This window comes from Helicoverpa armigera, chromosome 19, assembly GCF_030705265.1.
Source record: "Helicoverpa armigera isolate CAAS_96S chromosome 19, ASM3070526v1, whole genome shotgun sequence".
In the NCBI taxonomy this organism is placed as follows: Eukaryota; Metazoa; Arthropoda; class Insecta; order Lepidoptera; family Noctuidae; genus Helicoverpa; species Helicoverpa armigera.
Window position 1 is genome coordinate 7,332,742 of NC_087138.1, and position 19,829 is coordinate 7,352,570.

At 33.8% G+C, this 19,829-nt stretch overlaps 1 protein-coding gene across 1 annotated transcript in view; it reads left to right on the plus strand.

Annotated features, from left to right (window-relative positions):
• LOC110373262 (glutaredoxin domain-containing cysteine-rich protein CG31559) overlaps positions 1–16,225 on the plus strand; it is an 86,524-nt gene extending 70,299 nt beyond the window's left edge. Inside the window, exons 4-5 of the mRNA XM_021330478.3 lie at positions 11,504–11,569; positions 15,908–16,225. Coding sequence (XP_021186153.3) covers positions 11,504–11,569; positions 15,908–16,084 — 243 coding nt within the window. The 3' untranslated portion in view covers positions 16,085–16,225. The remainder of the gene's footprint in view (positions 1–11,503; positions 11,570–15,907) is intronic.
• Positions 16,226–19,829: the final 3,604 nt, after the last annotated feature.

Genomic DNA, 19,829 nt, shown 5'->3' on the forward strand with positions numbered 1-19,829 from the left:
CTTTATTCTATTGCTGTTTCATAGATAAAATTCTGATTCTTATTAAGAAAAGAACTGTCTTTAATCTTAACTGAAATTGTATTAAATTATTCAGTAGCTAAGTATACATATATAAAGAAGATTTTTCCCATATCTTGTTTATTTATTAGTAGTTAAGAAAGCATTGCGAGAAAACTTGGACAATTGTATGAAAATAAACATTTAGTTTGATGAATGCTCTTACTGTCTCCGCGGTGTGTTTCTAAAACGCTTCATCCAACTTTCGGATAGTAAGTTGACTGCTTATGATTCAAGATAATAAAATACGACTACTACAATACTCTATTGTCGCAAAGAACGCCAACAGGTAGCTTTCACACGATATTGTGTATTCTAGGAGACGACTTACACCAAAATATTAATTAATTATTTAAGAAGAAATTAGACCCAAAACCCCATCGTTTAGGAAATTCTTGAAACAGATTTAAGAGTTTACTCTTCATTTGCGTAATTCTCCGTACAGTAATTTCCTTTTAACACTTTTCCTCATTACTTTTAAGAAACACTCATTTTGAATGGCTAAGGTGAAACACTTATTTAATGATGCTTTTAATAACTATTTTGTAAGAAAATGGTCCTTTGTATAAATACTTAGAATTGATTGATTCATTTCAAAAAATAAATTCCCTTGTTATGATTTTGACGGTTCCTTAAATACAACTTTTTTCACAAGTATCCTTAGATCTATCTTTGGATATTTATTTTGTCACGTAAACCATAATAATATCATGTTTCAACAATTCTTTACTTAAACTTCAAAGTACCTATGGCTACATTTTCATGTGTTACAAAATATCAGCTACTTAAAATTCCATGGGGATTGTCAACATAGGCTATAGTTTTACACATCCCACTCACGAAGTATTGCAATCTACACCATGGACCATGACCCAACCCAATGTATGTCAAATTGTCAACGCAAGGTAAATATCACGCCCTTTGTGTACCCGCGTGTACTTTCTCGTATTTCTTACAGTAGCTATCGAAGATGTTACTGGGTAAATATTGTGTTTCAATCTTGACGTACTGTTAGGGCTGCCATCCGTCCGGGTTTCCCCGGATTTGTCCTCGTTTGGAGGCCGTCCGGGAACGTCCGGGCGGGGTTTTAAGAAGTGTCCGGGGAAAACCCGGACACTTTTCAAGTAAGGAAGCACCTCATTGAATTTTAGTATATGTTAATAGTAAATGGATTACAAATTAGGTATTATTTTGTTTAAAAAAATCGTACTTGTTCGGGGAAAAAATGCGATTTACGCCAAATGTCCGGGTTTTTTTAATGTTTGTCCGGGTTTGGCGAAATTCGAGATGGCAGCCCTACGTACTGTGTATCTTTTGCGCCTTATGTTGGCTTCTTCTGGTATGTACTATGTGATGAAATCTGTAATAATATAACAAAGAAGAGTTTTTGTTTTCTTTGACCCTAAAGGCTACGAAACTTTATTCTGTCTGTATTTAATCCCAGTACGGGCAGTAGTTACCACGGGACACGGGTGGAACAGCGGGAAATCGGCTCATTTTGACAACCCGTAGAAAAATCGAGTTATCGATTAATTTGATTGATATTACATGTACTTGTGGCACTGAGCTGGGGATAAAAAGTATTTTAAAATAATTGCACAATAATAAAAACTATGAAATTAACAATTATGCAATGTATTTACGTCTAGAAGGATATTGAAAACAATAACAAATCATTTTCGATCCGCCATCTAGGAATACAACAAAAATAATTGGTACACAGTATTGCGCCAAAATTATCCTGTATCCTCATAACTGAGATGAGTCTGTTATGTCCTTCTATGCAATTAACTATATTATATAAAAAAATTGTCGGCCACAATGAGAAGGCTCATAAAACCGAGCCATCGCATTACGGTTGGGTTGTCGCGCGGTTCAAAGTAGATCTAGATACAATTTACCTAATTTGAATGAGCTTGGCTTTAGTGGCCTACTATATTTATGAGTTTATAAATGTCATTAGGTTTGTCACGATGTTGTCGAATTTAGATACAAGTGGATGAAAAAAAAAAATCTAAATGTTTGAAAACAGCAAATGTCTGCATTAAGGCTACTTTATAATGTATATTAAATTCACAGACACGATGCACACAAAATTTTGATGCTTCTATGGAGAAAACAATAGACAGTATATGTACATTAGGGGTCTATGTTCAAATGATATACAAGCAGACCCGATAGGTTTAAGTCATGAAGCTGATAAAAAAATAAGTTCTTATTTAAATACACGAGTATTATATACAGTTACCTAATAACTTGTATTTCTGAGCACAATTAATAACATAATATGTGCAACCCTACGGTGGGTAAAGTCATAACTGTAGGTAGGATACACCGGAGCCATAGCGAGCTACTATCAACTTTATTGCGACTGTCTGTCCTGCCAGACGTGCACACTTTACTATATACATACCTATGTATCTGTACCTATGTATCTGTACCTATGTATCTGTACCTATGTATCTGTACCTATGTATTGTTTATATAGTAAACACGGAAAAACAAAGAGCGTCTAAGATAGGTAATACAATTAGTCGCTTGTTTCAAGAAGCTTGTCAAAAAATGCAATTACAGAAGGCGGTTTATAAGAATCAGCTTTGGGGTCCTTATTCCATTTATTGCAAAAATAAATAAAAAACACAAAAAGTTCCAAAATATATCACTGTCTTTATAATGTTACAAAACGAAAATTGTGCATTGCACGGTGCACCGCACCAATAACTTTTATAAATTCACATATTTAAGCACGAAAGTTAGAACAGTAAGCAAAACTTTACCTGTTGAAAGGCCACGTGACACGCACACAAATACACTGTATTAAGTAACAATAGCACACATGCAAACAACACCTGCAAAGCTAAAGTATGATAAAGTAGAAATTCCGATTTAATTTTTTAGTCGTAGTTTTAGAGGTTTGGTTATGCAATAGTGAACCAATAAACGTATTAATATTATTATTTGATAATCAGAACGATTTCAAATTTTCATAAAAGTAAACAGTTGGACATTTTAAATGCCGATAAATATTTAAATAAATGTCATGAAATCCGTTCTGGTATGCTACTTGATTTGAATGAAACAAAAGGGAATTTAAAAAGCGTTTCAATCATACTGCTTAAAATGCAACGCAATACTTTTGAATCCACGTGAACTTTCAGTTTAATACTGAAATGAAGCAGCCAAAACAATAAAAAGCGTAACCTTTTCATAATATCCGTTAATTATATTAAATGACAAAAAATTGGAATGCACATGATATTTTTCCCTAAAACTATAGTAAAATTATGTTTTAATATGACAAGATAATTTTACAAAAAAACTAAAAACAAGACCGTCTTATAGAAAACCTTTAGATAATAAACAATATAAATCCAGATAAGTGCTGAAGTTCACAGGAAAATTTATAATGACTGTAATTGACTGTTTCCGTATACCATATCTGATAAAATACCTTATACGCTGTGGATAGCTGACCATAACTTCATTGACACCAAGATATTACCTGTGGCTTGTCTTACATACTAGTACATTATAAAGCTGAACAGTTTGGTTGGCTGAAAGCAAATCTCAAGATTTTTTGAAATCAATGGCTTTCTATTGTTCGACGAACGCTAATACTTCTTAGCACATGATTCGCCTAGATAGTAGGCTATTTTATATCCTGATGTGTAAAGAATTTCTATTGGGATAGGTACTCGGATAAGAAAGTTTGATATGTACCTATAACCTCATAAAGGCCATAAGCAGGCACTATAACTCTTTATCTAGAATTTTCTTACCATAGTCACGTTTCTATTTTATCCTCCCACCTTAACCAATTATGTTCTCAGAACTGAATACTTACACCTTCAGATTCTTGCTAAAAAGGCCTAAAATCTTCTCTTTGACTATTTTATTGAAACAGGATCTAATCGTTAAGGTAAACACCTTTAATTGTACGACGGTACCTTCCAGGAATGTGTGAGACTCAAGTTTCTGAGCTAGACAAATGGGATGTGCTAACATGAGAGGGAAACAGCATATTTTATTTAGAAAATAAATGGATCTAAGTTTGTGGAAACTAATAGGTATTGAAACATAATTTTGAATATGTAGGCAAAGAGTGTTACTTTGTGCTAGGATGGTAGATAGAATAATACTACGGAAGAATAAAACATACTGCGCCGACCCTAAATAAAATAGGCATAAGAGCAGGATGATGATGACTATGCATGCATATTCAACCAATCACTAGAGATTCACAATGTACACATGTGTATACTGTATAACCTATTCCTCTCTATGCTCCGCTGATATGTTTGAAATCGATGGGAGAGGCACATATTAAGAGGTGTCAACGGCCTATAGCTAAGATAACATTAGTAATAATACTGGCACAATAGAAGAAATATCCGGAGGAAATCGGATTGGATGTTGTTGTAAAAAGGAAATACCTTATTTGTCTATTCCATATAGATAGGTAAAGATATTACTGATGATTCATCAAAGGCAAAATCAATTCTTTAACATCCGGATAACCGGGTGACGAGAATCACCACAGTCAGGGTAAAATTATACAATATGGGCAAAATCGGGTCATTTTTATGCGCACTTTGTAATACCCAGAGCGCTGTTAACATCATCTGTTGCGGCCTAGTGACCTTAATTGTTCCACGTTTGTTTTAAAATTGGTAGAAGTTTATTTATATAGATATTTACACAAAAAATATAATAAAGATAAAAAACTATCCTAGAAAAAAAACTATAACCATTAAGCGTCAAAAAATTCATCCCCATCGCTATCGACTGGGAGTGTGCCCAAGGCAGCATTACCTCGTTGGATCGCCATGCTAACCTTTTAATAAATAAATATGTTTGTTATTCGATGGCATTTATGTAGATAGATCTTTCTCTTGGATTATTTAGAGGAAAGTTTGACAATCTTAAATGTTTCCTTATTTATTCACAAAAAGCAGATTCATGTCAGCTTACCCATTTCCTGAGAAACCTTAATTCCATTTACCCCTCCCGTGCTTCCCAAATACTGAGAATCGTTTTGCAGTTCAAATATCACAAACAGGTACATATATACAATTTGGCGTTTATATTATCACAAGATTCCGAAGAAACTCCTTCCTGTAGCATTTGTCTGTCTTTTCTCAGGATCTAGACTATTTGTATAACAATTCAAATCGTACCGGTAGCTTTAGCGTGAAAGCGACACAGCCATTAGCCAGGTATTCGCATTTATAATATTAGTAAAGAGTAAGTACCAAACAAATTCAAACTTTAGAATTAGAATATTCAAATATTCTCATTACCCATCATTATTAAATACCAATAAAAAATAAATTAAAAAATAAACATTCTTGGTTCTCTCTGAGTGTTCACAATACTGCACGCGTGGATCTACCAGTGTCCACGTGCATTCCTCGCCCCTGACCTCGTCCATGCCCGTGTCTAGTCTTATTTTGTTGATCATTTTGCTAATTAATGTACCAATTATAAACGATACTCAAAGCTTTCTTATATAGTACCAATAAAAATAAATAAAATGAACATTGTTGGTTCCCTCTGAATGTTCACAATACTGCACGCGTGGATCTACCAGTGTCCACGTGCATGCCTCGCCCCTGACCTCGGTCCATGCCCGTGTCTAGTTTTATTTTGTAGATCATTCTGCTAATTAGCTTACCAAACATAAACTGTAGTCAAAACTTTCTTATTAAGTACCAATAAAATTAAATGAAATAAACATTCTTGGTTCTCTCTGAATGTCCACAATACTGCACGCGTGGATCTACCGGTGTCCACGTGCATGGCTTGCCCCTGACCTCCGTTCAAGCCCGTGTCTAGTCTTATTTTGTAAATCATTTTGCTTATTAATTTACCAAACAAACTGTTGTCAAAACTTTCTTATTAAGTATCAATAAAAAAATTATACAAAAAATATTCTTGGTTCCCTCTGAATGTTCACAACACTGCACGCGTGGATCTACCAGTGTCCACGTGCATGCCTCGTCCTTGACCTCGGTCCATGCCCGTGTCTAGTCTTATTTTGTTGATCATTTTGCTAAGTGGAGCCTGAAGCTACTTTAAATACACCGTAAGTAAAGTATGTATTACCTGTAAGGGTGCAAGTGAAGCTTGAAAGTTTTCTTGTAAACTTAAAGTTACTCATTAAAGAAAAGAACTGATTTACTGTAAATATGAACGGCTAACGTACCTACACTGATAGTCATTAATTGAGGATTTTTAAAACTTTAAATATTGTTTACTCATATGTGATGTCAATGTGTGAAGTTATATTAATATTATAAAACTGAGATTGAACAACTAGTGCGATTCAAAACATCTTTCCATTTTAGATAGCATATCGAGAAATGTTAAAGAGTTCTTTTTATCCGAATCCGTGTTATACACAGTACGCAGGTGATATTGATTAAAGAGGATAAGTATGTGTAAATGTTTTTATGGATTTCGGATTGTCTCGTTTAAGTGAGAAGTGCCATTGGGAATTAAAAAAATATGACACGTGACGTTGTGATGACAATAAATCTATTGCAGTACTTATCTCTTTTATATAGAGTTAACATGAATTACACAGTTTTAGGTGTCCGCAGATTGCGTCCGCAGTCCCATAAAACGAAACTCATACATCTTAAAACATTTAAAGTCTGTAAGTAGTTAAAAGGAAATGTAATAACTTTTCCGGACACAGGCCTACGGAAGATGAAGTGAACATTTTATAATAAAACCAACATATATACTGACCTACTAGAAATGAAACTTATGGCAACGAAGCCATTAACTTTCGCACTTCAAAACTCCACCTTATTACTTAAGTGTTAAGATGTAAATTTCAATGTGGATTAATAATAATTTCCCCAGTAGATTTTCTTGAATGGTCTCATTATGTGCAATGTAAAGAAAGTAGGTAAAAGTTTGTGCTTACCGTCAAATAGATTAAGATCTTGAGATGGTTTAAACGAGTTTTTTATCGAGTTCAGATAAAAATTACTGTACTTTAATCGTTTTCAATAATACTGTATCTATAAGGGATCAGATTATTTGATTAACAAAATAAGTAGTTAACTTACTGCGGGTTTCTCTAATCGATCTTACCAACAACAACGTTTTAAACGTCTGTTGAACAGTTGTCTAAAAAATGACAGAATATGACGTTGAAATAAGGCTAGTTTTGCTTCTTTCAGATAAGACTTCTTTTAGATAAGTGTTCAACAGCTGTTTAAGTTTTTGTAGTAAGACCATTAATTTTCCATTAATTTTTATATAAGTTCCATATAAATTATGTCAATATAAATTATCTCTACTTGCAAAAAAACTGATATATCGGTTATAGAAATCTATGGTTATATATTTTTCTTTATACCTATAATTTTTGTTCCTAATAAAATTTTTGTCTATATTGACGACTTCCTAGAATGTCCATTTTTAAGATATAATGCGCTCGGCTGCATAGATTAAAGATGTTCAACATGTAAGTATGACAATGTATTTACCTTGATAATGAAGCTTCCAGATTATTCTATAGCTAGAAAAAACTATGAGTCTGAACGTTTATCTCTGTTCCAAGTAGTCATGCGCGCGTTTTTACTAGAAATTTTCCCGAGGGACCTAACAATAGTGTCTAGTTGTAAAGCTTGGTACATACAAGTGATATTTTTCAAATTCTTATTATTGGAATAGGTATGTTACTTAAAGTCGTGAAGTCGTGGTGGCCTAGTGGGTAAAGGACCAACCTCAAGTATGAGGGCGCGGGGTCGATCCCAGGTCAGACAAGTACCAATACAACTTTTCTAAGTTTGTATGTACTTTCTAAGTATATCTTAGACACCATTGACTGTGTTTCGGATGGCACGTTAAACTGTAGGTCCCGGCTGTCAGTGAACATCCTTGGCAGTCGTTACGGGTAGTCAGAAGCCAGAAAGTCTGACACCAGTCTAACCAAGGGGTATCGGGTTGCCCGGGTTACTGGGTTGAGGAGGTCAGATAGGCAGTCGCTTCTTGTAAAGCACTGGTACTCAGCTGAATCCGGTTAGACTGGAAGCCGACCCCAACGTGATTGGGAAAAGGCTCGGAGGATGAGGAGGATGATGAGGTATGTTACTTAAAATCATACTATTTCGTCGAATATAAAGCTGCGTTGGTCTTATGGTCGCCAAGTGGAACTATGGTGCATGTGGTCTCTAGTTTGATTCCCGGGTGTGTCCGTAGACATTTGCTGAAAGAATAATTCAATCGATCCAGAAATTCCTGAGATAAGCATGTTCAAACACACAAAATCTTCAGTTTTACAACATTAGTATAGATTTTAATGCAGTCTATGTTTAGAATATTATTTGCCCAACTTATGAAGAAAAATACATTCCTGTAAAATATATTCTCGTAACTAATATTTGTACTTATGATCTGTATCTGTTTTCAATGTTTCCTATTGATCAGTTGCTAATTAGTCACTTAAACTTGAAACAATAGAGTAGCCTTGTTTCTTTGTCTCGGAATAATAATTTCAAGGTTTGTTTTGAAAACTGAAAGGACTTTGTAGAAACCAATTGTACACTGTTTTTACAATAAAATTTGCACTAATTGTTACTAATACATATTATAGGTAACTAGCCAATTTCCCGCGGTTTCATCCGCGTCCCGTTCCGTCCGTATAAAATGTATGCCCATGTTGCTTGGGAAGAGTGCAGCTTTCCAACAGTGAAATAATTTTTTAAATCGGTTTAGCAGTTTCGGTGCTTTTAACAAAAATATGTTTTCCCTGCATTATATTATTAGTACACATATGTAGATTAAATTAGTTTTTTTCTTAGACTTTTACTGAAACAGGTAAACGGATTGCAATATTTTTATGTGGAGATTTTATTTGGTTACGCGAAGTAGATCTCCCGAGACACAGGTATACCGTACGAACTATTAAAAATATAAATTGATTACTTTTAACTTTTAAAGAACCCGTGTGAACTAAGCCTAACATTTTAATACACTACCTAACAATAGAAGTAGGTGTATAATGTGAGAAATTAATGTTTTCTACAAGACTGATCACTACTATCCGACCAATTAACGTGTCAGTAAACATCATTAGCGGGAATCATAGAAAACTTATAGCTTAGCGTGTTTTTTTATTTAGCATGGTTATAATACGAAGTTTATGATCTCTAATTAAAATCACTTTGTAAGTAATACTTTTAAAGGAAGTGGTTATTTATGCGAGAAGTAAATGAAACTGATTTCCAAGTTTAGAAAATATAAGTATGACGTATCAACAATTTTGTATTTAGCAATTTCTATGTTTTTTTGCAATTCAAAATTATTTTCCATGACCTAAATATGAATGTAAGATAACAACACTTTTAGAGCATCCCATTACCATTTCTTCGCCTAAAAAAACAAACAAGAGAAAACGAGATCAAAAAACCTTTTGTTTTAAAACCGGCCGTCATTAAAAGCCTCTATGGTCTAACTTTTTTTTATCTTCCTACTACAGTACTAAAACGGAAAAGCGTAGTATTACCGACCACATCAACATACAAACTAGTGCTTATGGCAAGGAGTTAAGAATATTACATGGCGGAGATTCAATACATAAACTATGTACACTAAAATTATATTGACTTATGCCCATTTTCTAAGTGCCACTTGGAATAAGGGCTCTCCCAATTTTGACATAAATAACTATGGATAAGGGATACCTAAACTTTGGTGAAAACGAAATTCTTATTAAGTGTTCCGTAAATGCTCTTAGGGGATCCCTTAATTTAGGTATTTGTTGGTGAAGATGGGCATTAGTTTCTAAAAGATAGAACAGTTTCCAAAAAAAGCTTCAAATAATGCCTGATTTTTCTGAGAGTTTGACTGATGATAATCTGATTTTATGTATATGTATAATTTACTATATTTGAAGCTTTCAATTCAAATACCTAGTGGTGATCCATGTTCCTTTCTGTAATATATTAACAGAATGAGGAGATATATACCTCTATATGAGCTTACATAACATAAGCACAGTAACTTGATAAAACACCAAAAAGCTCTTTTCAAAAAAAATCCCAAAAACAACCAGGAACTTTGCGGATACTCTTGTTCAATCAATAGTGCTCTAGTAATAATCTTCTAATCTTCAACTTCAACTGCTAATCTTCTACTTCAGAACTACCTCATCCATCATCATTATACCTCTTGTATAAAGTGGGATAAAGCCATGATAAAGCTGATAAAACCTAGGCAGAGCGAACAAGGGCTGTACATCGGAAACTGCATTACCGACGGAGCCGTATCATAATGGATGTACTTACCGACGTCTCCTCAAGCCTGGACGGACTTTATTTTGCATTTTATGTTGAGTTTTATGGGATGGATTAGTTTATGTAATGTAGTAATTAATGTTATTTAATATTGTAAATCTAAAAGTAATACTAAATAATGTAAATGCGAAAGTAACACTGTCTTATCTGTTTGTCTGGTGGGCTTTCACGCCAAAACTATTGAACCGATTTAAATTTAAGTTGGTTCAAAAATAGTTTAAAAAGAATATGGGCTACTTTTGATCTGGGTTCAGGAAGCATAGTGCCCCCAGGACGCGAGCAAATCACACATTTCTTCTCTCAACTATAAAAAAAAACAGTCAATTTACCTATTTAGTGTATGGACGCAATATTGTATTGCATTAAAGTCTAAAAGCTGCTTGAAAATACCTCTTTTCAACCAAACGCTCAAACATTCAACGCTGAAATAAAATAAAGAGCAACATCAATTTCCGCATAAAGAGAACGATGCAATTGTCTACAGAGTAAAATATTTCAAAACACTATTTTTCAATCTCAGTTCTCTTTGAAGAATCTTGTCATAAATTGTGCTTACCTTTTCTCGGTTTCCATGGTAATGCGGTGACAAGAAAAAGCTGGTTATGGATGGCAGGGAGAACAGACAATAGGAACTTGGAAATCGCACGTTCCATATTTGTGGATTGGTGTATTTTATGAATTACAGACAGATCTTACAATAATTTGAATTTTGAACATACATTTTTGACCATGGATGCAGTTTTCGTAGGAGATCAGCCGTGGACGACATATTGTAGAGCGTAAGCGTTTGCGCAGACATAAGTGCACTCTCTATTCCGACACTCATAATGTCTTGAATCAAAATTCGTAATTCAAAAACATTCTAAACAAAGTGTAGTGATAAAAACATAAATTTAATTAATAAACTTCTAAACAAATAAATATTTATTACATAACAATTTCTTAATTTCTGCAAAACTATAGCAAGTAAAATAAATGAAACCACAAAGAATATAACAAAACTACATTTTTCATAAACAAGCTACATTCTTTTTAATTTGCAACGCTACAATATGGCGGGTGTTCTCACAAATGTCACTGACGTGGCTTAATTAAAAACTTTTTTAATTAAATCTGATCTTATTTGGTTTCAGGATGCAGACACGGTGGAAAAATTGAACGAGAGTGGAGAACTGAGGAAAATGTTGAAACCTTATAAGGTAAGTGTGTGTTAACATTATTATTTGAACCTTAATATTGCAGAAAAAATATCTCATGCTACATGTAAAATACTAGTACTTAGGTGCATCCGTTTCGACTGTATTCCGACCCCAATATTCTTGGGAGAAGGCTAGGTTGATGATTCCTTATTATCTCATGAAAGCGGGTGAATTATATTTGTCTGTGTAAATGGATATGGTCATTGTCTGTGTATGACTCGGCTATTTGACCATTACGAAACTCACCTCAGCTTACACATTCAAAGACATTGTCCATGTACATTTACACACACATACATACATACGTACATGAAGCCATAAACAGATGAAGATCGAATTCGCGTTGTCGTTAAATCACGTAGGACGCTTCCACCAGGTATCGAGTGTTTTTTGTTTTTGCGTAGCATCGCGTCGCTTCGCGTCCGCATCCTATCGCCCACGTAGTACACACAGTTACTAAGCAACCAAGCAATGCAATAAACATCTCGTTTGTGACTTAATTACTGTTTCCAAGAAATCTTCAATGATCAAATGTATCTTTCAACTAAGTCCGCTAATGGGCTTTCAGAAGAATTTCATACTGAAGAAGTTTGAAGTAAATAAAACAATGAGATTTTGTTTATTTCGTTGGAGATGTTTGGACATCGTAGTCAGAAAATTAATTGTTGAGGAAAGTAAATCATCATATTTTACTAACCGTTTCCTGCAATCCCACCCGCCCAGAGAATCACTTCCCGCAGACGGATAAAAAGTAGCCTATGTCCTTTCGAATTCACTGATTTATCTTCATAAATCGGTTTAGTAGTTAAGGCGTGAAACCGCGACAGATAGATTACTTTGCCATTAATAACAAGACTAAGTAAAGGATTTCATAAGGCAGTGTCCTTAAACTTTTAATTATTAAATTCACACTACGTAGAAAAGTTATTGTTTTGGTAACAGTGGCTTAGTTTCAGAAAATGAATTAGCCTAAATCTAATACCTATATATACTTATTTTCTATAGCTCCAAAGCTAGACGTAGACCAAACATCAAATCAATTACATATTAAGCAAAGAGATGAAACCGATATTAACAAAAAAATACATAGCAACAACCCTCGGTATTTTCCTCACAAATGTCAACAATATCAAGTATATATATAATTAATTATTGTCTTTAAGTATAAACAAAAAACGTTCAGTCTTCTTGGTAACATGTTTATTACTTGTTTTTATAGCCCGGGACAAAAGTAATGAAGTAATTTCAATAGATTTACGATATTACACGGTCCCAGTTTAATTTGAACCAGCTGTCCGAAGTTCAGACTATATATCTTGCAATGAAACAGGATTAAATCTTGTTCGTCTATCTATCACTTTGTGTTGTAAATGTTGTTGTTTTGGTTATTTAATTAATTTAATGAAATTTGGGATAGTTAATATTTATCTTGAAGTTGATATTATAGGTTTTGGATTTTAGTTTAATTTTCCCTTAGTCTTTGGAATGACGATGGTAAATTATGAAAGCATAAATACACGCAATGCTCAGAAAGAGAAAAACTTAAGAATATAAATATTTTCATATTTTTAAAGCTTTAATTTCAAAGTACGATACCGATAATAAAACTAAACTTATGCTAATTTAGCAACATGAAGAACGAAAGTGTTTTTTTTTTAGAAACATGAAAAACAACTGGCTTTTGGTGAACTATATGTATATCGGTTGATCGTTGACTGAAGTTCAGTTGGAAACTAATAATCCCAAAAACGTATTAATTGAAGAATACCTGATTATTACAACGGTCTCAATACTATCACATACATCTTCACATGATAAAGAGCCCAATCAAACTACCAGCCGACTTAAAGATTGCAGTGTCCACACACCCATTTTACTAACTTCCATATTACGTGTAAGAAATTGCACAAACAAGTGAAATCGATTCCTTTCTTTGGTGTCAATTATATTAGAATATTTAGCGATAAGTATTGCTTCTGTAGATATTACGTGTACTTTGTTGTGTAATAGGAAGTGACAAAATTATATTATTGCCAATTGTTAAGCCTACTAGACTTTGTTTATATACTAGTTTCCTGAAATACATAATAATACTTGGGTAATAATCTCCTATTATTATTAATATAGAAAACTAGCTAAGCCTTAACATAAAACCACAATCTGTACTAATGTAATAAAAACGAAACGTGTTAGTTTGTTTGTACCCTAAAGGTTTCGAAGCTATAGAACCAATTTCAAAAAATCTTCCTTTAGATGGCAACATACACTATCCCCTAGTTACATAGGTTGTATTTTATCCCGGTACAGACAGTAGTTCCCAAGTGACGTGAGTGAAGCCGCGGGAAAACAGCTAGTAATAAATTTTAAAAAGAGAAATTCAAGTAAAAGTGAAATAAATAGCTGAGGATATCAGTATAGCTGTCAGCGAAAATACCAACACAAAAATTATGAAAATTCCCAATTAAAGCCGAAAGACAATTAATCGATCATTCTTATCTTTCGACCAATTAGCTTGCGGACATAAAATTGGCAACAGAGAAAAAAACCGACCAATTACGAGTCTGACTCGCTTACGAAGGGTTCCGTACATAATACTTATTGTATTTGCTGTTAAAGAGTCAACAGAAATACATCATTTGTGAAAACAGCTGTCCAGCTATAACGAATCATGAGATACAGCCTGATGACAGACGAACGGTGGCACAGGCGGACGGCGAAGTCTTAGTAAAAGTGCCGCGTTTCTCTCTTTGCGTACGGAACCCAATGCCGTCCGAAATATAAGTCGCAAAACGGACAGTCACAGACCGTCCAAGTTCTTGTGCAAGTCATGTTAATACCGCGAAAAAGTTTCGAAACATTTTGTGTAATATTAGTTTTACACGTTAATCGTAATAAAGATTGCGTGAGGTTTTATTAAAGGTGAATTGAAGGTCGTTTAGTTTCATTGAGAGATACAGGTTCGATCATGGAGAACAAAATGACTAGCGGAGGTGCCATCACGGAAAATCACCTAAGAAAGTAGCGCGTTAAAATGCGGGTGTGCGGTGGACTAGGAACGTCACTATTTCCGCCCTTATACGCTTTCTCTGAACCCGACCATGTAATACCAAAAATCTTTGACAGTCTATTAGAACCCGAACGCCTCGTTAATTTACTCTTAACTGATCATTTGGTCATGCCCACCTTACGTATTTGACCTAGAAGAAGGCGCCTGACCTACCTGTATTATGGCATCTCCATATTTTTCCTTACTCCGTGGGCTCGGTCGACGGCCGGATGCGAAGATCGAAGCTTTTGAAATGTGACCTTTTGAAGAACTTCCATTCACAGCATATTGTTATCGTGACCTTTAGGTGTGTGATAACGAATATGCTTGTCAGTATATTAACATGGTGAAGAAGTGCCGTTTTTAAAGTAAATTATGTTTCCTGAGACTTTGTTTAGTTATAAAGTTGCCTTATTGATTACAAATAATTTTACTTCAACGTCATTTATTAAAATAAGGATATTATATTTTACATAAAAAATAACTGTGTCTATCTGTTTATTTTGTATCTACTATCGCCAGTTGAACTAAGTACACAATCAAAAATCATATATCAAATCAATTTAATAGGAAGATAGATAAAACTGTTTGGAAATCTGCATTGAAAGTATGTGGTTATTTTGTTTAAAACATACAAGAGATATTTTACAAAAAGCAAACTCGATAAAAATGTTGGCATGTCTAGACGATGAATAACCTATAGAAGTGCTTGAATACACCCCTTTCAGGGTCCTTGCCTATAATAAAATTATACTATGAATGTGGATGTGATTTGTATACAAAAATCACTCCGTCTTACATAGACTTCCATACAATTATGAAAGGGTAACACGGACAGTATTTGTCAAGATTCTATACAAGATTTTTATCAAAAGGAACTTTGATTGCGAAGGTGGTCTAGATTTTATTACATTTGATATATGTGCGTAAAAGGAAATAAGGTTTATAATTCATACAATAATAATGGAATGTTTTATACATTTTATATGCTTATGTGAAAAATTATACAAAGTTAATTCCTTAATAAGGGCTTTACACTACACTACACTTCATAATCCTTAAATTCAATTATTGCTGATATCTTAAATCAAATAAGATTAAATAAAACTACATTTACGGATTTTATCGCGGTAAAAGTAGTTTTATTTAAATTTCTAATATTCGCATAAGTTTAAGAATACTTTTACAAGAAAAGTATCGATGCATCTATGTATATTTGAAAAACTTTGACAATTTTGTATAAAGTTTTTTGACATGCCCAAAATTAACCACCATTTTTTTCTAAATTCCAGAGCCCCGATGCCTGCAACACCTGCCAAATGTGTGGCGGGTTCCGTCTGCTCCCCTGCCGGATCTGCAACGGCTCCAAGAAGAGTCTCCACAGGAACCACTTCACGGCCGAGTTCGTTGCACTCAAGTGTATGAATTGTGATGAAGTAGGCCTTGTAAGGTGCGAGGCTTGCTGCTAAGGATAACTCCTCGTCTCTTTGAATTTAGGAATTTATACAGAATAGGCACGGTGACTGAAAAATATGTGTCCAATATTTTTGGTCTTTCTAAAATGCAGTCTAGTTTTTTAAACTGTCATCACGCCTATCCTTTTTGTGGGCATGTAAGTGTAAAATGTTACATGAACAATTTTGAATGTAATGTACGCACATACGGTGTTGTGATTGTAAATGTCAATTCTGATTTGGATCAGTTGTATTGATGATTTAAAAGTCGCTATGTTTGGTTAAGGTCAAACCTAAACATAATAAATGAAACACAAATGTAATGTTATGGAATTCAGTTATATTTTTGCTCAGGAAGTAAAAAATAGCTACGCTTAATTTTTAATTTGGCTTTTATCTAGAAGGCAAAGTCACCTTCCGAAAATAAACCTATGTATGTGAGTAGCCAAGTAACTTAAAAGGAATCTGTAAGGATATCATTTACCTAGTAAAAGACTTCTTTATTGAAAATTAAATTGAGGTGGAACGCCCTTTGTCGTACATGAATAGTATGCACTGAGCATCTTTTGTTAAAGTACTTAGACTCTACTTGCAACTAGGTACTGTACATCATAGGGTGATCCGCGAAAGTGCTAATACGATGATTTATTGTAGTAGGAGGTACTACATATTTTATGAATTTAAAAATACAATCAGCTTATTATGAAATTAAAGCTTATTACTAAGAATTATGATATTATAATTTTATTCTTCTCGTATTTAAGAGACGAGAAATAAAAGTGATTTTTTACAAACAAAATTTTATCTATTAGATAATTTTCTACCCTCCAACGGGCATTTCTTTTATTCATAACTTTAGCTTATTTAGAAAAATAATATTATTTTTGCTAACATTGATACTGGTTGACCAAGTTTTAACTTCATTTATTTTTTGTAAATAATTAAAGGGTCAATTTAGTTCATTAAAATATGTTTTAGGTATATCTTCACGATTTTTTACAAGATTTAAAATTATTTTGTTTTTTTACATTCCATTTTACAAAAGAGATGTTTATAAAAACAATATTGATGTATTGTTCTGATTTTCATTCGTCTTATAAAATAAATGTAATAATCTATGTACAACATGAACTTTCAACACAATTAATCGTGAAGAAATAGTACTTAAGTAATACCTGAAAAAATATTCAGAAAATATAGGTACAGTAAGGTACGGATATAAAATAATATGCCATAATTTAGCTGCAATATTTTATTCTTTTTTATACAAATGTTTATAGTTTTCTTTAAAACTAAGTGTAGTTTAACATAATGTTAAAAATATCGCAGTTTTTAACAAATGTGAAGCATGAAATTTTAAATTGTATTTATTTTTTAAATGTGGATAATATAGTGCTAAGTTAGTGAAGGTGTTTTAAGATTCTCAAAGTTATGGGAATAAACTTTTGCATGTTTATATTTGTTGTTTTATTATACCTATTCAACAATTTTTTTATTGCCATTGACTTTCTTATGTTTACAATTTTTTATTTTAAACCACATGGATCACCTTCTAATTTGTTTTCGATGTCACACTGGGAAACTTTCTTTGTCACTCCTTCATGACCTTCTGGAATTTATCCCCCAATTTTAACTTATGAAGCAAATTAAAGAAAAACTTTATACAACCTGCCTTTTCACATGTTTCATGTTAAGTTCATGTCACAGTTACTGAGAAATGAAAATGATATTCCGCTTCAAAATCCTAACTGCATTTTTGTTCAAATTAAAATAATGCAAGCCAGCCCCGGATCTTCAATTTTTTTTAGGCGGGGCTAAAACTGAAAAATACCGCCCCGCGTACCTACCTACTTATGTTTATTTTCACCAACGAAAGTCATTTTTTTGGTAGGTAAATGACTTAAAAAAAAAGTGTCCAAATCATTGTAGGCTCAAACTGTTGGCCAGGTTTAAGTTATAAAAGTCGAGACAGAATAATGCAATTATTGTAAAAATTTGTGCGAGCGAAAGAAGCGCGCAAATTTTTTAATTTTGGGACAAAAAAAAGTTAATAAATTTTAAAAAGCGCTGTAAAGTAACAAGCAGTCGGAAGCGCAAACTGTTTTGTTTTTGAGGACTCCATAAATAATATTTTTTGCTACATTTGACATATAAAAGGTAATACAGCGTGGATTTGAGTCATGAAGTTATGAGAGTAACGTACGTATGAAATTGCGCGAGCGAAGCGAGCGCGAAATTTTTTGGGCCTACGACACAATATTAAGTGATTAAGTACATTGTAAAGCCACGAACTTTTTTAAATTATTTGTTTGAAGACTCACAAATTAAACTGGGAATTATGTACAAATAAAAAGAAACCGTGATAAGAGCGAGTGCCATTTGTGTTCGTAATTCGGTGCGTCAATAAAAAAAATAAACAATCAGAAAAATAGCACATACGTTGTCATTTAGCCGCGAGCGTAGCGAGCGAGAATTTTTTCACTTATTTGGAGGATGTTAAAAGTGAAAAATAATCAAAATGATCGATCAATCAAACAAAGCGAAGGCGACTTTTTTGTACATTGTGGAACTTCCTTATCAAACAGGGGCGTCCCGCGGCGCCCCTGAGACCGAGGCGCCCGGGTTATTCGCACACCTTGCACCATAGCTTAAGATGGCCCTGAAGACTCACAAATGAAACTGGGAATTATGTACAAATAAAAAGAAACCGTGATTAGAGCGAGTGCCATTTGTGTTCGTTGATTCGGTGCGTCAATAAAAATGATAAACCATCAGAAAAACAATACATACATTGTCATTTAGTCGCGAGCGCAGCGAGCGAGAATTTTTTCACTTATTTGGAGGATGTTAAAAGTGAAAAATAACCAAAATGATCAATTAAACAAAGCGAAGGCGACTTTTTTAGAAACTTTGCTTTTCAGTATAATGATACAATGGAACTTCCTTATCAAACGGGTGTAATTTTTTCGAAATTTCCTGGTGGTAGGGCGCCCCTGAGACATACACACACCCTGCACCATAGGTTAAGACGGCCCTGTAGGTAACTATTATGGTATTCTGTGATGTAGGATTTAAAATCAGGCAGCCGCCTGATTTTGCCGCCCCCTGAATTTGCCGCCCGGGGCATGGGCCCCGGCTTGCCCCCCCCTAGATCCGGGGCTGATGCAAGCTTACTTTCAAAGAAAAAATAATTCCCGGTATTTAAATCAGTTAAAGTTCTCAGAATATAACCCGTCTATGCCAAGTATTTTTTATCCGGAATCACAGATTCTAAAGAAACTGCATATTAATCTATGCTTGGAATTCTTACCAATGAAAATACTATAATAATACTTTTTTTATTACATAACTGAGAGTCTTTTAGTCTTTTAGAGATTTGCCTTTGTGATCTATTTGTGGGTGACTGTCAATCTATAGGAAATATTGTATTAGATATTTAATAACAAGTTCTCTTCCAAGCTTTGGAAGAGCTATCGAGCAGGGCATGCGTTGGTCATTTGTAATGTTTTGGCAATAATGGATAAAAGCCAGTCAGTCTTTTTTATTGTCCACCACACAGGCCTCTTCTTAAAAAGATAATTAATGAGCGTTTATATCCACACATGCTCAAGGCGGATTCACGATTTTAGCCTTCGTTTCTTAAGTCCAGGTTTCCACAATATGATTTCTTTACTTAGTCATTTATAAGAATGACATTAAAATGATAGCCTGTTATTAAATTTGCTGCGATCAAGTTATTTTTTCTGTGAAAGTTGCATTA